The sequence below is a fragment of the Hoplias malabaricus genome, chromosome 14, assembly GCF_029633855.1.
Source record: "Hoplias malabaricus isolate fHopMal1 chromosome 14, fHopMal1.hap1, whole genome shotgun sequence".
In the NCBI taxonomy this organism is placed as follows: Eukaryota; Metazoa; Chordata; class Actinopteri; order Characiformes; family Erythrinidae; genus Hoplias; species Hoplias malabaricus.
Window position 1 is genome coordinate 15,070,267 of NC_089813.1, and position 21,385 is coordinate 15,091,651.

Genomic DNA, 21,385 nt, shown 5'->3' on the forward strand with positions numbered 1-21,385 from the left:
ACTGTGGACACACTCAACACAGAAACTCACACACACACATTTTAGAGGTTATATGTTTGCAATCTTCCTCATGCACATCTCTTGGGATTCCTCTTACATATTACTTTGGCGCAAACATGTTTTTGCTCTGCACAAACTCCTTTTTTGCTGTTTTTTTTTTTTTCATATAAAAGCCATTAAAATACATATTTATTGTGAAACCCCTTAAGATAAAGAAAAATATTTCTAAATATTAGATTGAAATATTATAAAATACATACCAAGAAATGTAAATGTAAGAAGTTATTAAATGACTGGGATGAGTGAGAAGTTATCAGAAGCTTTAAAACAGCATGAAAACTAATATAAACTGATATCCCCTTTAGCTTCTCACTAACATTATACATTCTCATATTCAAGAACCAAGAAGTGTGTGAATGCTGCATTCCTGGGCAGAGTAGAGCAAGTGTCTAACAGTTTGGAGAGAGATTCTATTCATTTTAATCCAACGACAGAAGTATGGAAAGAATACCATAGCTGTGTAAATATTCTTGCGTATTTGTATATATTATGTGTACAAGTAAATTTATTTTTGTATTTGTTTTTTTTGTCCCACATATTTGTAATTAAATATTTAAACATTCTCCTGCTCTTTTTGTAATTTTATGTTGTATAAGTGCATATATAAAGAACAATTTTCATTATATTCTAGAAGAAATAAACTAAAATTAAGAGTTTGAAAATGGCAAGCAAATATAATTTATTTGTCACTGCACTTATGAGTTCCATCAAGAAAAAAGTGCTGCAACAGCATGTACATCCATTTGTTCTCTTCTTGGGGTTAATATCGTAATCCAAAATGTGTGTGATTTTTGGTTTAGATGAAGAACATATTGTATTAATATTTAATTTTAATGGTGTTTGTAATGTTTTAATACTATGCAATATTAATATTTGTTTCAATTATTGCTGATTCTTACTATATAGGAAAAATATTGTTTTGCCAATTTGGGTTTGGACTATATTCTTTGCAAGGGATTGTATTTTTAAGGAATTAACCCACAAACACACACTCACCGTCTCCGGGGATGATCCGCAGGGTGACCGTGTTGCCTGCCTCTTTGATGAGGTTGACGATGTCTGAGTGGGACTTGTTGGTGATGGAGCATCCGTTGACGGCCAGGATCCGGTCACCCACCTTTAACTTCCCGCATCGGTCCGCTGGACTGCCCTCGATGATGCGACCTATTTTATGGGGCATGGCCACACATGCATTTCCAGCTGCCATGTCAACAGAGGCATGTGTGTGTGAATGTGGGAGTTGAATATGTGTTTGACAAAGGGAACCGGAAGATAGAGAAAAAGATAAGAAAAGAGAAAAAAAAGCAAGAGAAAATGTGGAAGAGGCAGGGTTTGTAGCAGTGGGCATATTTTGGTTTAGAAAAGATATGTGGAAGGGTGAAGAGGGAGAGAAGAGAGAAAAAAGGAAGAACAGAATTAATTCACCAAGCAACCAAGCAAGACCTTTTCATAGCAATGCCAACCATCCAACCAAATCACCCATCATAATCAGGACCCATTTAAGAGGCCTATACATGCTCCGCCCACAAAATGCCCTTTTCCACAGCAAAGTTCATGAGATTAGACAAGAGTTACACAATGGTGGCAAAACAAAATTCAAACCTGGGGATAAATTACCTAAAAAAAACACACATATAAAGCCTCCCACTGCTTCTTTTTGAACTGTTGCTGACATCACTAGGCAGCTTTGGTGCTTTTCCACTGCATGGTACCTACTCGACTTAACTCTGATCTGCTCTGCTTGCTTTTGCGTACCTGTTATCTCGTTGGTTTTTTCACCACTCAGCTCCCCCAAGAAGAGTGGCAGTGACAGAATAGTGACAATCCATAACCTTGTCACTAATGGGAAATACAGGCTTTGGAAACCACAACAATGGCAGTGAGTCGGATAAATCAATTGTGACATCTACTGTAGCCTGGAGATTTTACAAATGTCTACATATTGTCATCTCTGGCCAGTCAGTGCTCTGCAAAGTTTACACATCATGGTTTAGTTCCTAATCAATCTGTTTGGAACCATAAGTAGCAGGTTTTAAAAATGTACCCAGTTCCAGGCACCAAATCTACCTAAAGAGAACACAAAAAAGCAGAGTCGAGTCGAACAGACCATAGCAGTGGAAAAGCACCATTAGTGTCCAGATGTGTTATTTTATTGAACATACGGCCATGTTGACTACAATACCTCTGAGTGATTGGGAAGAGGGAAAGGTCATTCTACTAAGGCCAACCTAGACAGCTGTGCCTAAAATATTATTAATGTTCTAAATCCAAAATGATTTTCTCTCTAAATATGAGAGAACCCTTCTGAGGGTGGAACATGGGTAGGCACATCTATGTGTTGAGCTGATAGCAAGAAGAGAAGTGACTGCAAGGGTCAGAAGCAATGCAGAGTCATTATTCAACTCAGACAGCGCCCTCTCACCACCAAATAGTGCAGAGACATGTGTATCCCTTTAAGTCATTGCTTTAAATCAAAGACCTGGTTGACATGTGTATATTAAAAGAGTGGGGTGGAGCTGCAGCTGTATAAATCATGGATACAGTTTGTGTATGTGTATGGAGGTAAAACTATAAATCACTGTCATGTAAAACACACTGCACAGGCCAACTCTAATCATAACATCACCTGCCTCCCCATGCAACTTCAGCGGCTAGACATTACCAAACACACACACACACACACACAAAATGGTAGACAGATGGCTGGATGTTCAGTAATTGAGTTTCTGTCGTCTCACAGGATCTGAGGATAGATGGACTCTGTAGTGGTCAGACACTCTTGAACATACACCCTCACAAACATTCCTAATCCATGACCACACTGACCACTGAAGATAGAGATACAAATAAAACTACTTCTCTCTTTTCCACCACCTGTCTTTTTTCTTTTTCTCTGTCTGTCCTCTGTCGTTCCCACCCACAGGAATGAGAAATTAAAACGAGACGGAGAGGCGACTTTCCAGGAAAGGAATCTCCTGCAGCTCAGATAGTTCTCCTGTGTCGGCCTGTCACTGTTATTACATAATCATCTGATCACAGTTATTAAAGTTGATTGCAATTATTTTCCGCCGTGGTTAGCTTTCACACTGCGTCTGTGCTGCAACAAACAGATTACAAATCAAGGGGGCTTTCATCCGTTGGACTGATATTATGATGTGAATAAAAGAAAGCGGAAAAAAACAAAAAACAAAGGAAATCTGACTTGTGGCTCATCATGTGTCCTATGAAAAGAACACAAAATGTCTGACTTCAGCTTCACTAATTAGGTGTCCCCCAATCATATGATGCTAACAAGCAGAGAGAGTGAGAACTGGAATATTTACCTCTACTCAGTCACATGACAAAAGCCATTGCGGGATTTCAAATCACAAAATTTCAGTAGAGAGTTTGACACACTTGGAGGAGAACCCTAAACTAATAGATGTCCTCTCTGGCTAACACCATGCGGAGAGAGCAAGCCCAGCTACTGTCTTGTATTTCTAACCAGGGATGGCTGTTCTCATTGAAGTGCCAGTGCTTAAAAAAAACAAGTCTATTTTTGTATGACAACAACAATATACTGTAGAAAACACACAAAAAAAACATATATACCAAACAAACAAACTTATATACCATGGCATAGTGTTTGCATAGAACCTGTGCGTATAACCTGAAAGCACTGATCAATGACTTGTAATAACTAATATAATCCCAGTAAACATTTAGCCGTTGATTCAACGTTGAAATAACGTAATGACTGCCGTCTAATCAACGCTCTCTTAAGGTTGAAAATACGTCCAAACACAGACATTGAAAAGACGACTATTAGACATATTTTGGACGTCCATTGACGTTATTAATTGGTCCCGAAATAAATTACTTGTATAAAACGCATTTTAGACGTCCACTGACGTTATCGATTGGTCACCACTTAACTAACTTATTAAGATGGATTTTGGACGTCCATTGACATTTAAAATATGTCCTTGACGGACAGACTACTTTTAGACTATTTTGAACGTCCAGGGACGTTCCTTGTTTACTGGGATGTGACTCTGATGAAAAGAGCTTTTTTAATATATAGTCTGTACATGTTAATTATAGATCAAAGCAAACATTTCTCAAACAATGAGTTGTGGAGAAAGACTGAAGCTCTAAAATGGCTGGTGGATACAGCAGGTAACGCCTATATGTCAGTTCAGTTTCTTTTTTGATTTCTTCGGCTTTGGATCTTTGGTTGGTTGAATCTGAGGATACGGAACCCATGGATACAGAGGGCCAGAGCAGATAATTAACAGACACAGCGCTACCATGGTTAGATAAAAGAGATTAGACAACAAAGAGTTAACTAGTGACACACACCTGGCAGTCACAGATCAGCGCACAGACACAGTGCACCAACACAGTCACATCTGCTCGGACCCATTCAAAACACTCATCAATTACCTCCGCTCTAGCGTGCCACCATCAGATCATTATCTTTCACCACAGAAGTGTGGCAGTCAAGACCTTGCAGCGACATTGCAGCGCCATATCAAGCACACACACAGACATCTTTCCTCCCTAAACTGCTGTTTTAGTGCTTGAGTGAATGTAATTAAAGTCAGTTCGTCATCTGCCGTTATGTCTAAACAGTGTAGACAGCTATAGATTGCACTCTGTAAACAGCAATTCCACGCTAGCTGAGGACAAGTGACTGTGTGATACTTTGGAATGTATAAAACACACACACTCACATATACACAGTATTGTGCAAACGTCCGAGAACTTCTTAAAAACACAACTTTAGAATTTACATTAATGGCCATTAACAATAAGAATATCTTATGGGGCATGGGCAAGCCATATCTAATTTAATTGGATAAATATTACAGCCCAACTTACTGTACTATCTAATACTGACATCCATTCTCAGGTAGATGCTTCTCTTCCCAGAAATGATGTTCATAAATACTGTCATCTACTTTTAAGCACATATGTCCCTGTGATTTCATTAAGAGGAAATCTATTATCTTAGCTTTTAAAGGTTGTATTTTTATCTTGCTTGCACTTGCTAGTATTGATCTAAGTGTTTTGGGAGAGGCAGGGTCAGAGAGAGTGAGACTAAGTATGCTGCCTTTGACTCCTGGTCATAGATGTCTCTGATCCTGTTTGCTTTCCTATGCATTAAAGGGTTAAATATAGTTTCTTAATGAATTCATGACATCTGCACAGTCCTCCAGCTCAATGAAACCCACAATCCACTCCCCAAAGTTCAACCTCTTACCGAATGTTGTCCCGGCGTCTGGTCGTGATACCGAGGACACGATGACGAAGCCGAAGCCTTCGTTCTCTCCGCGCTGGATCTCCACATCATATGGCTGCAGAGCAGCCGGCGCCACTGCAACCACGGCACTGCCACTGCCCCCTCCACCTCCACTGCCGATGCCGCTGGTGGAGCCCGAGCCTGAGCTGACCGTGTTGAGGGAGTTCTGACTGCCCTGAGGCGTGCGCTTCTCCTCGGTGAGGGACGGAGCCTGTGTGCTGCTATGATGGGATGAGGCCGGAGATGGGGGCACATCTCCTTCACCCTTACACACTGTGAGAAGAGAGACGAGCAGGGGGTCAAATCGTCAAAGCATTTTGGATTTAGTGAGTTTGTAATCAAAAGTTATGGCTGGGTCTTCATTAATCACATGACGTTATCAAGCCGGGAGGGTAAAGGCTAGCACATACTTCCTCCTTCCTCCCCGACATGTGAAACCAGCTACCACTTCTTTTCAAGTATAGAGAGCCGTCAGAGAGCTCAACACGCTTGGAGGAGAATGTTAACACTTATGTTTGCTTATAAACAATGGCAGGGTTGTTGGTTTTCTTAATGAAAATAGCCAATAAATAATCGGATCATTGGATCATAACGTGCATTAGCTGTTCCTACAATTGTACTAACTCATTTCCTTTTTGCTTCTTGTCTACGTGATTTTTTTGACCACATCCCGGCATCAAATTGGTTTTAATTGTTGTCAGTTTCCTGACCCCTGACACCTCCTGGTTTCCTCCAATTCAGATCTTTGATCTCTTCTGCAGATTTATTTATTTATTTATTATCTATAATTCATTGCACACAAGATCTGTTTGGGATTTGTGAAGTCTTTGTCTTTGCCAAAGTTTGGCACTTTGTCCTTGTGTGCAGTTTTACTACTTGTCTTTGGATTTTTGCAGTATGAGCTTTGCTCCTGTTGTATCCCTGGTGCACTGTTCTTTTCTGAACAGTACAGCAAGGCAATTAGTGCCTCCTGGGCGTTTTATAAAAAGTCTAATAATTTTTGGGACTTTTGCAATGATGTACAAAGAGTAGGTGTTTGAACAGAAGCATAGAAATGATCTAAAAACATAGTAATAAAATTATATTTATGTTAACTTTCATTATAAGATACATATGACTTCTCCTTCTCCTGAAATGTTGCCATTCTTTAGGTATGAGGTATTTGTTCCACACTGAGAATCATTTTTATTGGGTTGTCTTTCAAGCTTCTAAACTTATGTTAACAGCATACTGACACCTAGTTCTGTAGATATATTATTATCTATTTTAAATATGGGCAAACCCAAGATGCACTCTGTGGAGCATCTACACCGGTTCATTCGGGGTCTACAGAGCAATCTGATGCAAGCTGCACTTCATAAAAAAAAAAGAAAAAAAGAACTGAAATAAAAGTAAGAATTATTGTTTGCTACTCTGAGGTGATAAAAATAACATACTGCTCCTGTAATGGAACAGAACTTTCCTGTATGTGTTTATGACTGTTTGTACCTCCGTAGCCGGTCTTGCGGCGGACGGTGAGGTTGACGTGGCCTTGCTTGGCTGCCTGCTGCATGAGCTGCACCACCAGCTGGTGGGACTTCCCTACCACAGCCGTCCCATCTACACAGATCAGTTCATCCCCGGAGCGCAGACGTCCGTCTTCATCAGCTGCCCCATACTTCACTATGTGACCAATGTAGATCTGTAAAAATACCACATTATTACCAATCTAAATCTTTAAATAACAATCAGCAGGTCCAGGTTTGTTATGCCCATTATTTTATACTGTATCTAGTGGCTGCAGAGTAGTTACTGAATAATAGATTTTAAAAATAAATATCAATGTAGTCTAGTGTTTAATGGGTTAAAGCAGTTGCTGGAATTTTTGGGAAACTTTAGGTTTTATGTTCAGTTTTGTGCCCAGGTCCTAAGCACCATTTAATCTCAGGAGCAAGTAAAAAACCTCGGGGCAACTGTAGACTAATTCATAGCTAATGTGCCACTGAGCAAGGCACCTCCCTGGGCACACAGGGTGGCTGGCTGTTGCCCGGGGTGTGTGTGTGTGTGCGTGTGCCACAAACCAGCCAATGCCTGGTTAAACGCAGAGGTCACATTTGGCTGCACTGCTGTATAATGACCATAAAGCCCCATTTTACAATTTCCCAAGTTTTTTACTGGTTAAGAAAACAATTTATCAAAGGTTATCTGTAATTAACATGCAGTGAATAGCCGTAATATCTCATTAATATTTGTATCTTATACTGAAACATGGTCCTGACCATCAAAATGCAGGGTGAAATGGGGATATGAAAATATGCAGAGAAACAGGTGGACTACAGTCTGTAACTGTAGAACTACAAAATGCTCCTGTATGATCAGTGGAGCTGATAAAATGGACAATGACTAGATACAAGGTATGTGTTCCTAATCCAGTGAACGTTCAGTGTATACACCTATTGTATAGTTGTCTTTAATCTTGCATTTAATGCATTTTTCTTTAATCACAAAGTGTCAGTTTAACATCACTGATTCTGTTCGCATTGCTGTTTTGATGCAACATTTATATTCCACACGTATGTTTTACAAAATGCATTGCTTTTTAAATAGGGTCCAATTTCAAAATCAAATGTGATTACTCATGATTAACTACACAGAATAAAGTAATTAACCACAGACTCTTTTTGTTTAATTGTTTGACAGCCCTTAGTTTCCTCAGAGCAAATAAACACTTTGTTAAACCGGTTTTTAACTCTAATTTCCTCAGGTGTGCTGAACTTTTTTTTCACCGTATATGGCGTACACATAGGCGCAAGATCTTGCATGGCTTAATTGCTTTTGGCTTCTCGGGATGAGAAAAGAGGGATCAGACTCCCTGTGGATGAGCATGTAATCTCAAAGACCAGGAAAGAGAGGACATTTCATGTTTGTGTTGAATTTTAATCCATTTTGTGAGAGGACAGAACATGTCCAAAATGTTATGTGAGCGAGCAAGCGTGAAGAAGAGAGGGACAGGAGAGGATGAGGAGGCAGAGAGTGAGAAAGGAAGAGAGGGTGCTTCAGAGTGTTTCATTTAGCATATTGCAACTTTTAGCACTATAATAAAACTAACTGCTTTGTAAAATGAGAGTTGAGTTAAGGATACTTTACTTTATTTACATAAAATCTACATATTTTATAAGGATTGTTTACCTAATATTTTCATGGATCAGTGTTGATTTTGTTAACAAAAACTATGACAAAAAATATTCGTTTGTGACCTATTTTTTACAACAAAAACTAGACGAGAACTAAATAAAAACGGTATATACGATTGAAAACAGGAACTATGACGTCAAAGACTTAAAACTATACGGTAAAGTGAAAGACTGATGAATGACTTTCCTCGACCAAAACCAGAAATAATTAAACAAATAAAACTAAATTAAAATCAGCTGCCAAAATTAACACTGCATTGAGTTCTATCAGTCGAAATACAAAAGCCATTTCTCTGTAATCTGATCAGTCTACTGACTTTTGCTCCACATCTAAAGCCCTCTAATGTTCCACTACTTTACCTTGTACAACAGGCAGGCGAAAAATAATCAGCCAAAAATATTATAGCATATTTTCCCTCTCATTCATGGAGGCAGAAGTGGGGTCATTCAGATAATGGGGAGTTTAGGGGTTTGCCTTTTTCACAATTGTTTTTTTTCACCATCCTGAAATACTGATGAATAAAACCTGTCCATGTTTTTTCTTGCTACAGGAAATACGTGCAAATTTCACTTGCAAATACCTCATATTAAGAAGAAATATGTGCTCTGATTTAGGTCTCAAGTTCATGTAACAATGAACACCATTCCAGTCAGTTTGAGTACTTTTTGGACCAGATGTTCGAATGCTTTCTATGCCAGTTTAATGACGTAGTCATGGTGCTTAATTCAACTCAGCAGTTAATTCCGTCGTAAATCATGGCAAGATCATCATAAACAGGCTGCACACATAAACCGAGTCATTAACTGAAATTTGGCCCTGAAACTCCTCTTACGGATTCACAAGCTGCGCTGTAAAATGTATACAAGCGAGCCAAGCCCCAAAATCACAAACATTTCACAGATGTGTTGAGAAACACTACAGCCAAACTTTTATAGATACACCTTGTAATTAGTGAATTCTGTGGACATTGTGGATATACATAACTTATATGACCTCAACAGAAAAGGATCAAATGAAGCCGGATGCTAGAAAGCAGGGATAAATTCCGCAGTAACATCCAAGTCGTCTATAAGTTGGGATATATGAATGCATTTGAGGGTTGCTGTAGTCAACCCAAGAGTAAAACTCAGTCAAAATAAATTCAACAAAAATAAAAGTGTTCAAGGACTTGACATTTAATGCTACTGTTATGTGTTTGTGTGTGCCTCTTACTGGTTCTCCAGGCTCATTCCCTCCAAGGATTCTGAAGCCAAAGCCGGTGTCTTTTCTCCAGAGGAAGATGTCTTGTTCTTGAGAGTCTGGCACTAAAAGACATGCACAAATAATTAATTAATGAAGAAATAATCAGAAATACATAAGCTACATCATAGCCAAATTTACTGAAAAGATGACTCAAAATGAATTAATTTATAAAAAATACTAGACCATTATGCTTATCCAGTCCTTATAATGTGATTCATAATTATTATGAATTTATTACCTTATTATAATAGGTAATATATTATAATTATATATATTATAATTATTTATAATATATATAATAATTATATATATATATATATATATATATATATATATATATATATATATATATATATATATATACACACACTACCAGTCAAAAGTTTGGACACATCTTCTCATTAGTCATTGGTGGAATAGGGCTGCACAACCTCTGCACAACCCAAGTTATGGTCTCATACACATTAAGAATGCGAGCAGTTCAACAAATTAACTCTTGACAAAGCTACAGCTGTACACTGAAAACCATTCCAGGTGATGACTTCATGGAGCTGACAGAGAGCACCAAGAGTGAGCAAAGCTGTCATCAAAGCAAAAGGTGGCTACTTTGAAGAATCTAAAGTATAAAACATATTCTGGTTTGTTTAACACTTTTTTGTTTACTACATAATTCCATATGTGTTCATTCATAGTTTTAATATATTCCACATGTTTTTTCCACATTAGATACAGGTTTTTTAGCTATATATATATATATATATATATGTAGGTATATCAATTTATGTCTATTTTTAGTTTACTACATCAAAATTCCATGATGAAAGGACCAAAAGAAATGCTCAAACATTATTTAGATATTTGGATTATGCTTATAATTGTACTGTTCTGGAGATACAAGTGTTTCTTCTGACAGCTATGATATGTTAAGAGACACAAGAACCCTTAACCTTGTAGCCAAGTATTCCTGCCTAAGCTGGGTCGAACAGTGAGCCATTACTCTACACCTACTCCTCTTATGTAAATTAGTCAAAATGTGTGTGTTAGTATATATTTTAAGATACTTAAGATATATTTTAACTACGGGGCATTCAGAAAGGCTTGGATATGCGTATGAGGTCATGTGCAGTATGCTATCAATCAAAGGTGCCCCCTAGCCATCAGCAAAAAGAGTGAGCACATGGTGGTACAAGAACTGCTTTAAAAAGTAACAACAACAACAACAACAACAAAACAATATTGTGAGTTGCCACTCTCATTGCCTGAGAGTGAAATACAGCTTATAAGCATCTCGTTCAAGATTTGCCAGCAGGTAATGTGGTTAACACTGTGCATGTTTACAGTGTTTTATCAGGTTTACATCAGCTTCAACATAAACTACATATACTAAAGCACACAGGCACACACTCAGGCTTTCAACCACAGTCTTTGTTCCTTTAATATCTATTTTTTGCTCACACTCATACACACTCACATAATGCATACATTCCCCATCTCTCTAGAGATCTCAAAACAGGGTCAGAGAGAGACACACAGAGAGGGTTATAACAGAAAACGGAAGCTAGAGATTAGAAAGCCCTTCTTTTTTGCCATTTAACAGATACAAACGATCTTATCATAGCCACAAAATGATCTTACTTTCAATCGACGTTTTCATTAATAATTTACAGCGCATTTGAAAGCCAAGGCATTATCAAACAGAGCCTGAAAAAACATCAGAGTGCCATGATGAAAAAGTCTAAAAAGGATAAAGATATCATTCTAATATCTATTACAACTATAAATGTTTGTAGACACACTTTATAATTAGCCTCCTTTAAGATCACCACATCTTATAACAGGCCTTCAAGAGGGGTATAAAGCTGGCCACGCTGGGCTGAGGAGCACAGACACTGGTGAGCTTGGGAGTAAAGTATTGCCCATTCAATACTTTCGATGTAATCTGGAATGGAGTTTGTGATCCAGAGCTAATGATCCAATATCAGTACCACTGCCAGGACTCAAGTAAGACTTTAATATTATCAGCCAGTCATCAGAGTCATCAGCTGGGCTTATTACACTTATCAGGGTTGTGTGTGTTTGCCTGGAGGTAGTTTTACCAACTAGAAACACAGCAAGAGATGACATGGATAAAAGAGTCAAAACATTGCCAGAAATCCTTCCACTGCACAAACCAAAGCAGGTCGACTATGGACCTCCAGAGTCAAGATCATTCCTTAGTTCACTGTTTGGCTTTAACGCACTCTGTTCCCTCACGGCATGATTATTTTTACATCTTAGGATACAACCAGTGTTTAGTTTGTTTAGATGCCTTTGGTTCCTATTGCATTTCTTACTGTTAGGGTTTGTTTAGAAACAGAGACCCACCTCCTATTTGAGTTCAGAAGGGAGTGTTCACACTTACTCTAACGAGATGCACTAAGAACGATCACACACCCGAAGACGACCCATTACCTGAAAATGGCTGACGCTGACTGAAACTTCACCTTTATAAAATGAATACACACTATTATAAACCTGCTTCTTTTATCAAAAGTATCTGCTTCTTGTCTGTATTGGATTATAATGAGTGGCATAAAGTAGATATAGTGACTTTACAGAAGTGTAGAACATAAAAATCAAATTCAGCTTGTACAGGGCTCTATGAAAACAGATTGAAATTAAAAGACTAACTACTCGGGATTAAATAACATTGATTCACTAAATAAAGAGCTGAAAGCTTCCTGAGACATTTCCTGTTTTCCAGGAATGCACACACACACACACACACACAAACACACCTTACATATATCCACACACACATGCATAAGCAATGCCCTTATGGCTTCTCCAGCAGGCTACTGGAGGACAAAAGTCATTTTGTGGCAATCTGTTAACCAGCCAGGAAAATCACACTCAAGAATGGACCATTTCTCTTTTGATCTCTTTCTGTTGATAGATGTGGAAAGGGAGTGAGCAAGACTTCAATGAATTGCAGTCAGGCACCTAAAAACATTACAACGTGAAAGAATGCTGGAGGGAAAGGAGATCTGGAATTAGATCTGTTAGATGCTCTGTTCCTCAACCCAGTGTACGTTATATTATCTTATTATACTATGTGCCTGTGTGAGCCTTTAACACAGTGTTAGAAGTGGGAGAGGAAGTCTATCCATTCACTCACGACTGCATGAAGCTAAGACACTTGGCAAGCTAACTATTCTAACTTTTTAAATGTAGTGTCTTGCGGTATGGCAATTCCACTGCTCTGCTGCACAGGGGTGACAGAATTTGAGTAGCCCAAGCCAAAATTGTTCTCAAGGTGATGGTGGAATCTGACATTACATTCCATTACATTTGAACTCAGATTTCAGAATGACCAAGTTCCAAGTAGGAAATTTCAACTGGAATGCCACCACAAATTGGATTTCTTACTTGTCCAAGATGGCTGCCTGCGCATCAGCAGTTGGTAAAAGTGGTAGTGTCATAATTTTATTAGAACGTCTATCTATCTGGGTCTCATTAAATTAGTCATACACATAGTAACTGTCCAACTGCTAAATGTAGACATTTTTCCATGGTGTTTGGATGCTTAAAATATCGGATAACGCGTCATTATTAACTGGTATTGCTAACAGTCCTAAACAGCAACAAGCTAACAATGGAAACCTAGGGCATAGGGTTTTCTGAATGTTTAACTGGAACACAGAAAGATCAGGTATGACCCAACTCTCAGCTCCGACATTCGACTTAGCATGAGCAGCCCGAGCCAGGAACATTATCTCTGTAGCAGCTATGAGCTAGGCACCTTCCTCCAGTTGTGGTGGACTTTTGAGTAGCCACTAGCCAAGGACATTCCCACCATGCTGGTGGAGTGGAGTAGCACCAAGCTGGGAACTTTCCCCCCACTGTGGTAGAGTTTGAGTAGCAACAACACAAGGATCTTCTTATCACAGTGGTAGGTATATGTAGCTACAAGCCACAAACTCCTCTTTGGGTTTCTTTCTCCCCTTGATGGAGAACTGTGTGTGTGCATGTCTTGTCTGCTGTGAAATAGTTGTTGTAAAATGCCCTTGAAATTATAACTGTAAAGTGTCCTTGAGCATGGAAAAGCTGCTATATAAATAAACATGTTGACAATGATGATGATGACATAGTGTCAATACACCAATAAATCAGATTTGTGGCCATATCTTTTAGCCCAAGCAGTCATGAGTGGACAAATGCAAGGTGCAGAGGCACAGTCGATAGCTCACACGTCCTGCAACTTGGCGGTCTTTCCCTGCTACTTTTGCTCTGTCCGAATGGGCCCTTTGTGTCTCCTGAGCCAGTCGGGAACAAAGCAGGGAGGCATGAAGCTTTCACACAGACGCACAACAAAATGGCCTCCGCAGGTAACTCAGCATGGATCGTTTAACTGTCCTGGCCATAGCTGGGAGTGGCTCACGGCTCGTTTGAAAAGGTCTGGCCATGGCCCGGAACCCAGTGTGGATCGTTTAGCTGTCCTAGCCGCTCCTTGCGGATCGTTTAACAGGCCTGATTGGGTCCTGGCAGCATCAGTGGGCACATGGGAGGCACCAAATGCTGCTATTAGTGAACAATCTGCCATCCAGCACGCATACACACACACACACACACACACACTGAACTTATGCTGACCTGCTCTGTACTACTACACAAATCCAGAGATAAAGATGAGCTTTAAGGACAGATGACAGCATGAATGAAAGAGTTTTCCAATGTAATATAAATACTATGTAAATGTATAGTTTTAACTGTATCATTCATCCCCAGTCCATAAAATCCATAAATTGAGTATGTTTTAAACTGAAGTGTTTTGTGATGAGACTAAAAACAAAGCGCACGCACACATCCACCTATTCCGCCTACAACAGTTTAGCCTCATGTTGTAGTTAAAAGGAGTGTTTGAGCTTAAAATATTTTTCAAATAAGGCACAATACATCACAGCCACTGAGAACAGAGGTCATTTAAACAGATTTAAACCATTTTTTGTGGTCGATATATTTTCCCAAATGTGATTGCTATAAACGGTATTACTGTCAATCTAAGACTTTTGTATGCCACTTACATAATGGCAATATTATAATAATGCAATTACTCAATTACACCTCTTTAAACAACAATGAATCTTTAGCAAAAATGTAGTTAAAAATAATCCATACATAATAAAATAAAACCATATATACAGTGGAACCTCTACTAACGAATGCCTATACTAACGAACTTTCCAAGATACGAACCGGGCATTTGAATATTTTTACTTCCACCAACGAACCATGACTCTATAAACGAACCCGAGCCTCTACCGAGCCGGTGGCTGGAAATGGCCACTGACCCCAATAGGCGAGTCTCCCAGCGCGCCCAGACTTGAGTGAGCTTTTAAGATTAGCAAATTGTAGTTTTAGCAATTTAGCATTAGTGTAAATAGCAGACATCGAAATTCGTGCTAAGTTAAGCCGTATCTACGCTTCGTCTCCACACATTCACCCGCCTACTCTCCGTTATTCCCCCCACCTCCCCTCATACAGCCAGTGCCTGTGTTACTCCTCCAGCCAGTCGTCACGTCTTCAAGGTAGCGATGTGTAACCACTTAAAACTTTTTTATTTCTTTATTACTGCTACCACTGTATTTCTATTTTATTTGCTATATGTATTTATTTACTAATTTGAGAGTGTTGTAAACATATATCAGTGCAAAAGTGGTGACTTTCGGCATGGGCTGGAATGCATTAATTGCTTTTCCATTATTTTAAATGCGGAAAATTGACTCGAGAAACGAATTTTCTACTTACGAACCAGGTCACGGAACGGATCAAGTTCGTAGGTAGAGGTTCCATATATATATTTTAATCAATGATAAATTGCTAATGTAATTATTGTGACAGGCGTATCATACATTATTTATCGAAGACTGCAGGAAACTGGGAGGTAATCCCTCACACACTCACTTGTGTTCAACAAAATGCTTAAGGGCAATATCCAGTGATTTCCATTAATGAATCTGTGTATTCTTGCTCAGTATGACACAAACATCCACATACTCCCAAAACTTGTTAGGGCCACTGTAGAGTACCAACATCTGTTGGTTTCACTCTAAATAATAAAGAGAGGTTGGGAAATGGTCATGAAAATATGAAACTATGACTCCTTTGCTACGTAAACCTATATGAATAAATAAAATAGAGGAAAAATGCAGGATAAGCCCTCTCCTCTCCACAGATACCTTTATGATGTTACCACAAGTAGAAAGTCTGTCAGGAGGGCCACCCCTTAGTTACTCACACTCTGTATATAACTCAAAGCTGGGAACATACGGTTAGCATGAGAGGGATTATATAACAGGATAAGTACCCGTCTTAATCTCAGTCTGCATTATTTTAAACTGGGGCTACTTTTACTGTAATACAGAAATACTGCTGCGGTGAATAGGGACTGATAAGATGAGAGATTTCATCACATTTCAGTAAGTTAAGCTTTTGCTCCTTGTATCTTCTCTAGCAGTGTGTGGGAGTATGCGAAAGGGTCATAAATAATGTATAACACAGTGAGAGCGAGGAGAAAGAGAGAGAGAGAGAGAGAGAGAGAAAATCTCTCTGGGCAGTTCTCTCTGATTCACACTAAGCCCTTGCAGTTATGAAACCTCATTAGTGTGTTAGTCAGACTTGCAGCTTGGAGATTCTATATCACCAAAAAATAAAAATAAAAAAATAAAAAAATAAAATCCCCAGAAAAACTACAACACCCACCCACACGCAAACAGATACGAATCCAAAGATACGAATCCAAAGGGACATTCTCAGACAAAACCTCTCAAAATCAGCCCCTTCATTCCTGATGCAACCCAATGTCCCGTTTCGACCTGAAAATGAAAAACCACGCCGACAAATAAGCGTCAGCTCCATCCTCCTGCACGACAAGTGTCAGAAAGTGCAAAGATCACCCATCAGCATCGCATTTCCTTACAAGGGACACCCACACACAGCTGAGGAAACAAAAACACCCAAGAGCATTTCTACCTGCTGCAAACAAAGTGAAAGAATCCTTTGGTGTGTGTGTGCTAAGTGTTGATAGAGTCATATCTGACATATTTCTTGCAACTGACGTGCCTGACATCCTGATCCACAGTTATAACTCAGTTTAATATCATTTTACTCTTTTCCAGCCTCTTGTTTATTCTCGGAATTAAACAGATTATGATTTTCTTTGTTTTTATACTGTGCCTTAAATAATATTTCTGAAATAAATCTGTTCTTATTGGCTGTCATGCACTGTGCTTTCAAAGTGAAATGGGCTAGGCTCCACAGGGGACCTAATGTCTTATAGCCCCTTTTTTATTACTATTATTATTATTATTTTCTAATTTTATTTTTATTACGAGCATAATAACCTGGGAGAAAATTAGTGTTCTCTTTTTGCTTTTTTCACAACCGCATCCTGAGTCAATCAATGCCTCCTGAGGGAAGAATTGTGTCTATTGTTCCAAAATTTGTTGTGTTGACCAAGTTTATTCCCACTGAGGTGTATTTCAAATTCAATCTGTTTGCCAGCCTTTTTGGGACCCACTGCAGAGCAGAGCCCTTGGTGGCACTGCGAAAACAGCTAATTATATGCGGGGTATTTTGTGGCATACATTCTATATATGGTCCTTATAGACTGAAATAATAGCATTTGATTTTAAAATACTGGAGGAAACTCACTTTTCCACCATAATATCAGCTCTTTGTTTGAGATAATAATACAAACTTTACACTACACCTTTGCGCATTGTTATGAAACATTCACAACCTACATAATCATAAACTACATGCTCCAGAAAGCAAACACTGAGTCATAAAAAGCCATTCAATGCAGGATGTCTCTGCCAAAAAAAAATACCTCAGGATTTATCCATATTTCCACGGTTCATTCCCATTCTAGTTGCACAGACACATATTGCCCATAAATGCTTTATGAAATACTGGCCAGAAATGGACCTTTAACCATAATGTAGGTGGTATCTCTAAAATGGAATTTCTGAAATTGAAATGATCTGATCTGAGTTATTAGGCCTCATAAAGCAAGCCCTGGTATTTTAGTCCGCAGGAGACAATGACGTCTCAGAGGTCTGGTCTGTCTGCACTTCAGCCCAAACAGTGTTCTAACAGGCTTCAATTATTTTAAGACCGTGATTGATCTTGTCCTAAAATTGCCAACTTTCCTTTTGTCAACTGTAGAGTGAAAATAGCAGAGTCTGATTTAAGACAGAACTTCTGAGGACGATTTTGATCAAATTCCCATTTCTTTCCTGCTGATCTGAACTACCTGAACCTGACTGATCTAGAAATGATTGAATTACGATGTTAGCCACACTAGGACAAAAGAGTCGCGCTTCTACTTTGCCCAAGAAAAAAGATAAAAATCTTTTAGATCTCAAAAGCTAGAAGAGGAAATTGCTTCCAACTGCTTGTTTTTACCTTGGTTCAGACACAAACGCTAGCGCCAGTGCAAGAAAATGATGCCAACACAATCTCCAAGGCAACAACTTTTTCACAAACTTTGTCCAGAGGAAAACAAGTGCCAGGACTAAGGATGTTACTTTTATAATATTATTTAATTTGCCCCCAATGCTGATCCTTCACTACTCTGGTCTGATCTGATACTTCCTTTTGATAATAATTCACTCTTAAAATGCAGGCAAGATTTTACCTCACCTCTTCGATGTCAGCCTTGGAAAGAGAGGAATGGTATAAAATGGCCATGGCAAATGTTCAGAAATGGACTGGGGTTAACATAACAACAGCACGTCTCATTCAGCAAGACATGCCGAGGTCAGTGAAACCAGCAAGTGCCAAAAAACAGTGGTTTTAAAGAAACCATTTTGGTTTTTGAATGTGAAGGTGTTTTGAATCTAGCCTACACTTCTCCATTTGGCATGCTTCAATTTTGACAATTTTGTTGACAAATTGTTGTGATTTATATAGTTTTACAACATCCACAAACACAAAAGAAAAAGTTGCATGCAGAGTATAGATAGATCTTGAAGATATTATATTTTTGGTCCATATTTAACTGCATATGACCTAGAGTTCATTACTTTTCCCATTTATTTCAGCTGTAATCTGGTTGTGTTTTCATTGCGTACACCACAGCCAACTCCTGCTCATGTCTGCTCATGCAGCACGGACCTTTGTTGTCACTGTACTGTTGTCCCTCATTCGTTTTTCTAGGTTTCTAGGGATGTTTTCAATCAGAGCCAAAGACAGAAGCAGTGAGATCATTTTCATATTCGTTGGGAGGGTGTTTGAGAAATGGGTGACGCAAGGTCCTTAACTTGAGTTGGAAGTGGTTTTGCTATCAACGATGGGCTACTCACTCCGGCTCTCATACATGCTCCTGGACTGTGCCCAGATCTTGAAGGGATCAGGCTTCTTCTGAAGGGTTCCATTGGCGGGAGGCTCCAGCGGGGGCAGGCTAGGGAGGGGTTGGGTGGGGGGCGGGGGCACTGGTGGCACTGGGGGCGGAGCCGCCAGCGTCTCACCAGCCACAGTGGGCGCCACGCGCGCAGGAGAGTCAGTGTGAGTGCTGCGGTGACTACACACACTGTGCTGTGAACTGCCCTGGCTGTCCTTCCTCTCCAACTGCTGAGAGAGAGAGAGAGAGAGAGAGAGAGAGAGAGAATTGGAGAAGGACATAGAAGTGGGATTTAAATAGACAGGAAGGGACATTGAGATACGGAGAGATATGTAGGAGGGTGATGGAAAAAAGAGGGGAAGAATAAGGCAGAGAGAAAGTGGAGGAGAGTGAAGGACAGCTCAGGAGAGAGAAAGATATTGAGTGGGGGAGGCGAAGGGAAGTGAAAGAGAGTTAGGAGAAGATGAAATTATAAAGGGTGAGGAAAAAAATTGAGTGAGAGAGAGAGAGAAAAGAAGAGAATGGTTGAGAGGAAAATAATGGCAATAAAAAAGAGAGAGAATGATCAAGGGATTGAGAAACAAAGGGTTATAGAAGTAGAGGCCATTGAGAGGGAGGGAAAGAGAGAGAGAGAGAGAGAAATATTTGAATTAACCTTTATTATCAGTCAGTCAATGTTTATTTTAAATCTAAATAACTAAACTAAATAAAATCCTATTTTCTATGGAGCAGAGAGCCCCAGTACAGTCCCATACCTCATCAAACCCATTAAAATTATACATCTGTTTATAAAAAACTCCACTTTAATGTGTGATTGTACTAATCTTTTAAAAACCTGACAAATATCACAACAGACCCCAGAGTCCACCATCTTCTTTCGACTAAAATAAATGCCAGACTTAACTTGACCTATAATAAAATTCAACAGCTGACACTTTTCTTTTGTTTCTGGTGATAAGGAAAACCAAAAATAAGAGGGAGAGAGAGAGAGAGAGAGAGAGAGAGAGAGAGAGAGAGAAAATGCATAGAAAACACAAGTCAGCTCTTGACTATATTTCATTGATGCAATTCTATGCGAATGGCTATTCAAATAATACATCATCAAATGACCCTCAGTGTGAGGGTGGAGGGGAAAGAGTTACAGAAAAAGAGAGAGAGAAAGAGAGAGCTGCTTTGCACTACACTTTTTACTCAGCACCCATTTCAATAAGGCTCTTTTGAACCGACCCAGAAAAGCCAGACAGTGAGTGTGAGCAAGAGCAGGAAGGATTGAGCTGAGAGTTGGACTGGAGTGAATACTAAAAGCCAAGGGGAAAAAAAACGAGAAGATGAAGGACAGGAGAGAGAGAGAGAGAGAGAGAGAGAGAGAGAGAGAGAGAGAGAATGAGGGGGGCGTCGGTAGAGAAAGTGAAGGGCGGGTTTAGAGGCCGGAGATGGAGACAAGATAGAGCAGATAGAGGGAGATGAAAAGCGAAAGGAGAGACAAAAGAATGGAGAGGTGAAGTAGAAGGACAGAGATAGAATAATGTGGGGAGGGTGAAAGAGGAAAAACAACACACAAGGCCATGTGCAGGGGAGTGAGTGAGTGAGTGTGAGTGTGTGTGTGTGCACGTGCGCACACACTATAATGTGCACTTATTTGAAACCCACACATATGGTTCTTTACATTTCTTTACAAGCATTTTCAGATTATTTCACCTTCCACCTCTTTTCTCTGTGGATTTTGTTCCTGTAGTTCTGCCAAAGCAATTGACTGCTGTGGCCTACAATATTGAAAAAGCTTTTCTGATAGATTTCTGCTATATAATCACCAAATGCTCAGCTAAATGCTACAATATCACCATAACAACCGCTCAACTACATGCTACAATATCACAAAAACCACCCCTCAGCTACACGCTACAACTTCACCAAATCAACCACTCAGCTATATGCTCTCACAAATTCAACCACTTAGTTACATGCAAACATATTACAAAATCAACAGCTCAGCTACAGGCTATAACATCACCATAACAACCGCTCAGCAAAATGCTACAATATCACCAAATTAACCACTCAGCTACAGGCTACAACATCACCATAACAACCACTCAGCTAAATGCTACAATATCACCAAATTAACCACTCAGCTACAGGCTACAACATCACCATAACAACCACTCAGCTAAACGCTACAATATCACCAAATTAACCTCTCAGCTACAGGCTACAACATCACCATAACAACCACTCAGCTA

General features: G+C 39.3%; 1 protein-coding gene across 6 annotated transcripts in view; it reads right to left on the bottom strand.

The window, feature by feature from the left end:
- Nucleotides 1-21,385, bottom strand: part of LOC136666634 (membrane-associated guanylate kinase, WW and PDZ domain-containing protein 1-like) — a 185,210-nt gene that overhangs the window by 18,502 nt on the left and 145,323 nt on the right. For 5 of the 6 annotated variants that reach the window (XM_066644947.1, XM_066644945.1, XM_066644944.1 and 2 more), the window contains 5 exons: nt 19,108-19,375; nt 9,731-9,822; nt 6,833-7,025; nt 5,306-5,617; nt 1,057-1,260 (listed from right to left, as the gene is read on the bottom strand). In XM_066644947.1, the coding sequence (XP_066501044.1) occupies nt 1,057-1,260; nt 5,306-5,617; nt 6,833-7,025; nt 9,731-9,822; nt 19,108-19,375 (1,069 nt within the window). The remainder of the gene's footprint in view (nt 1-1,056; nt 1,261-5,305; nt 5,618-6,832; nt 7,026-9,730; nt 9,823-19,107; nt 19,376-21,385) is intronic. The other variant, XM_066644943.1, reaches the window with a different exon arrangement.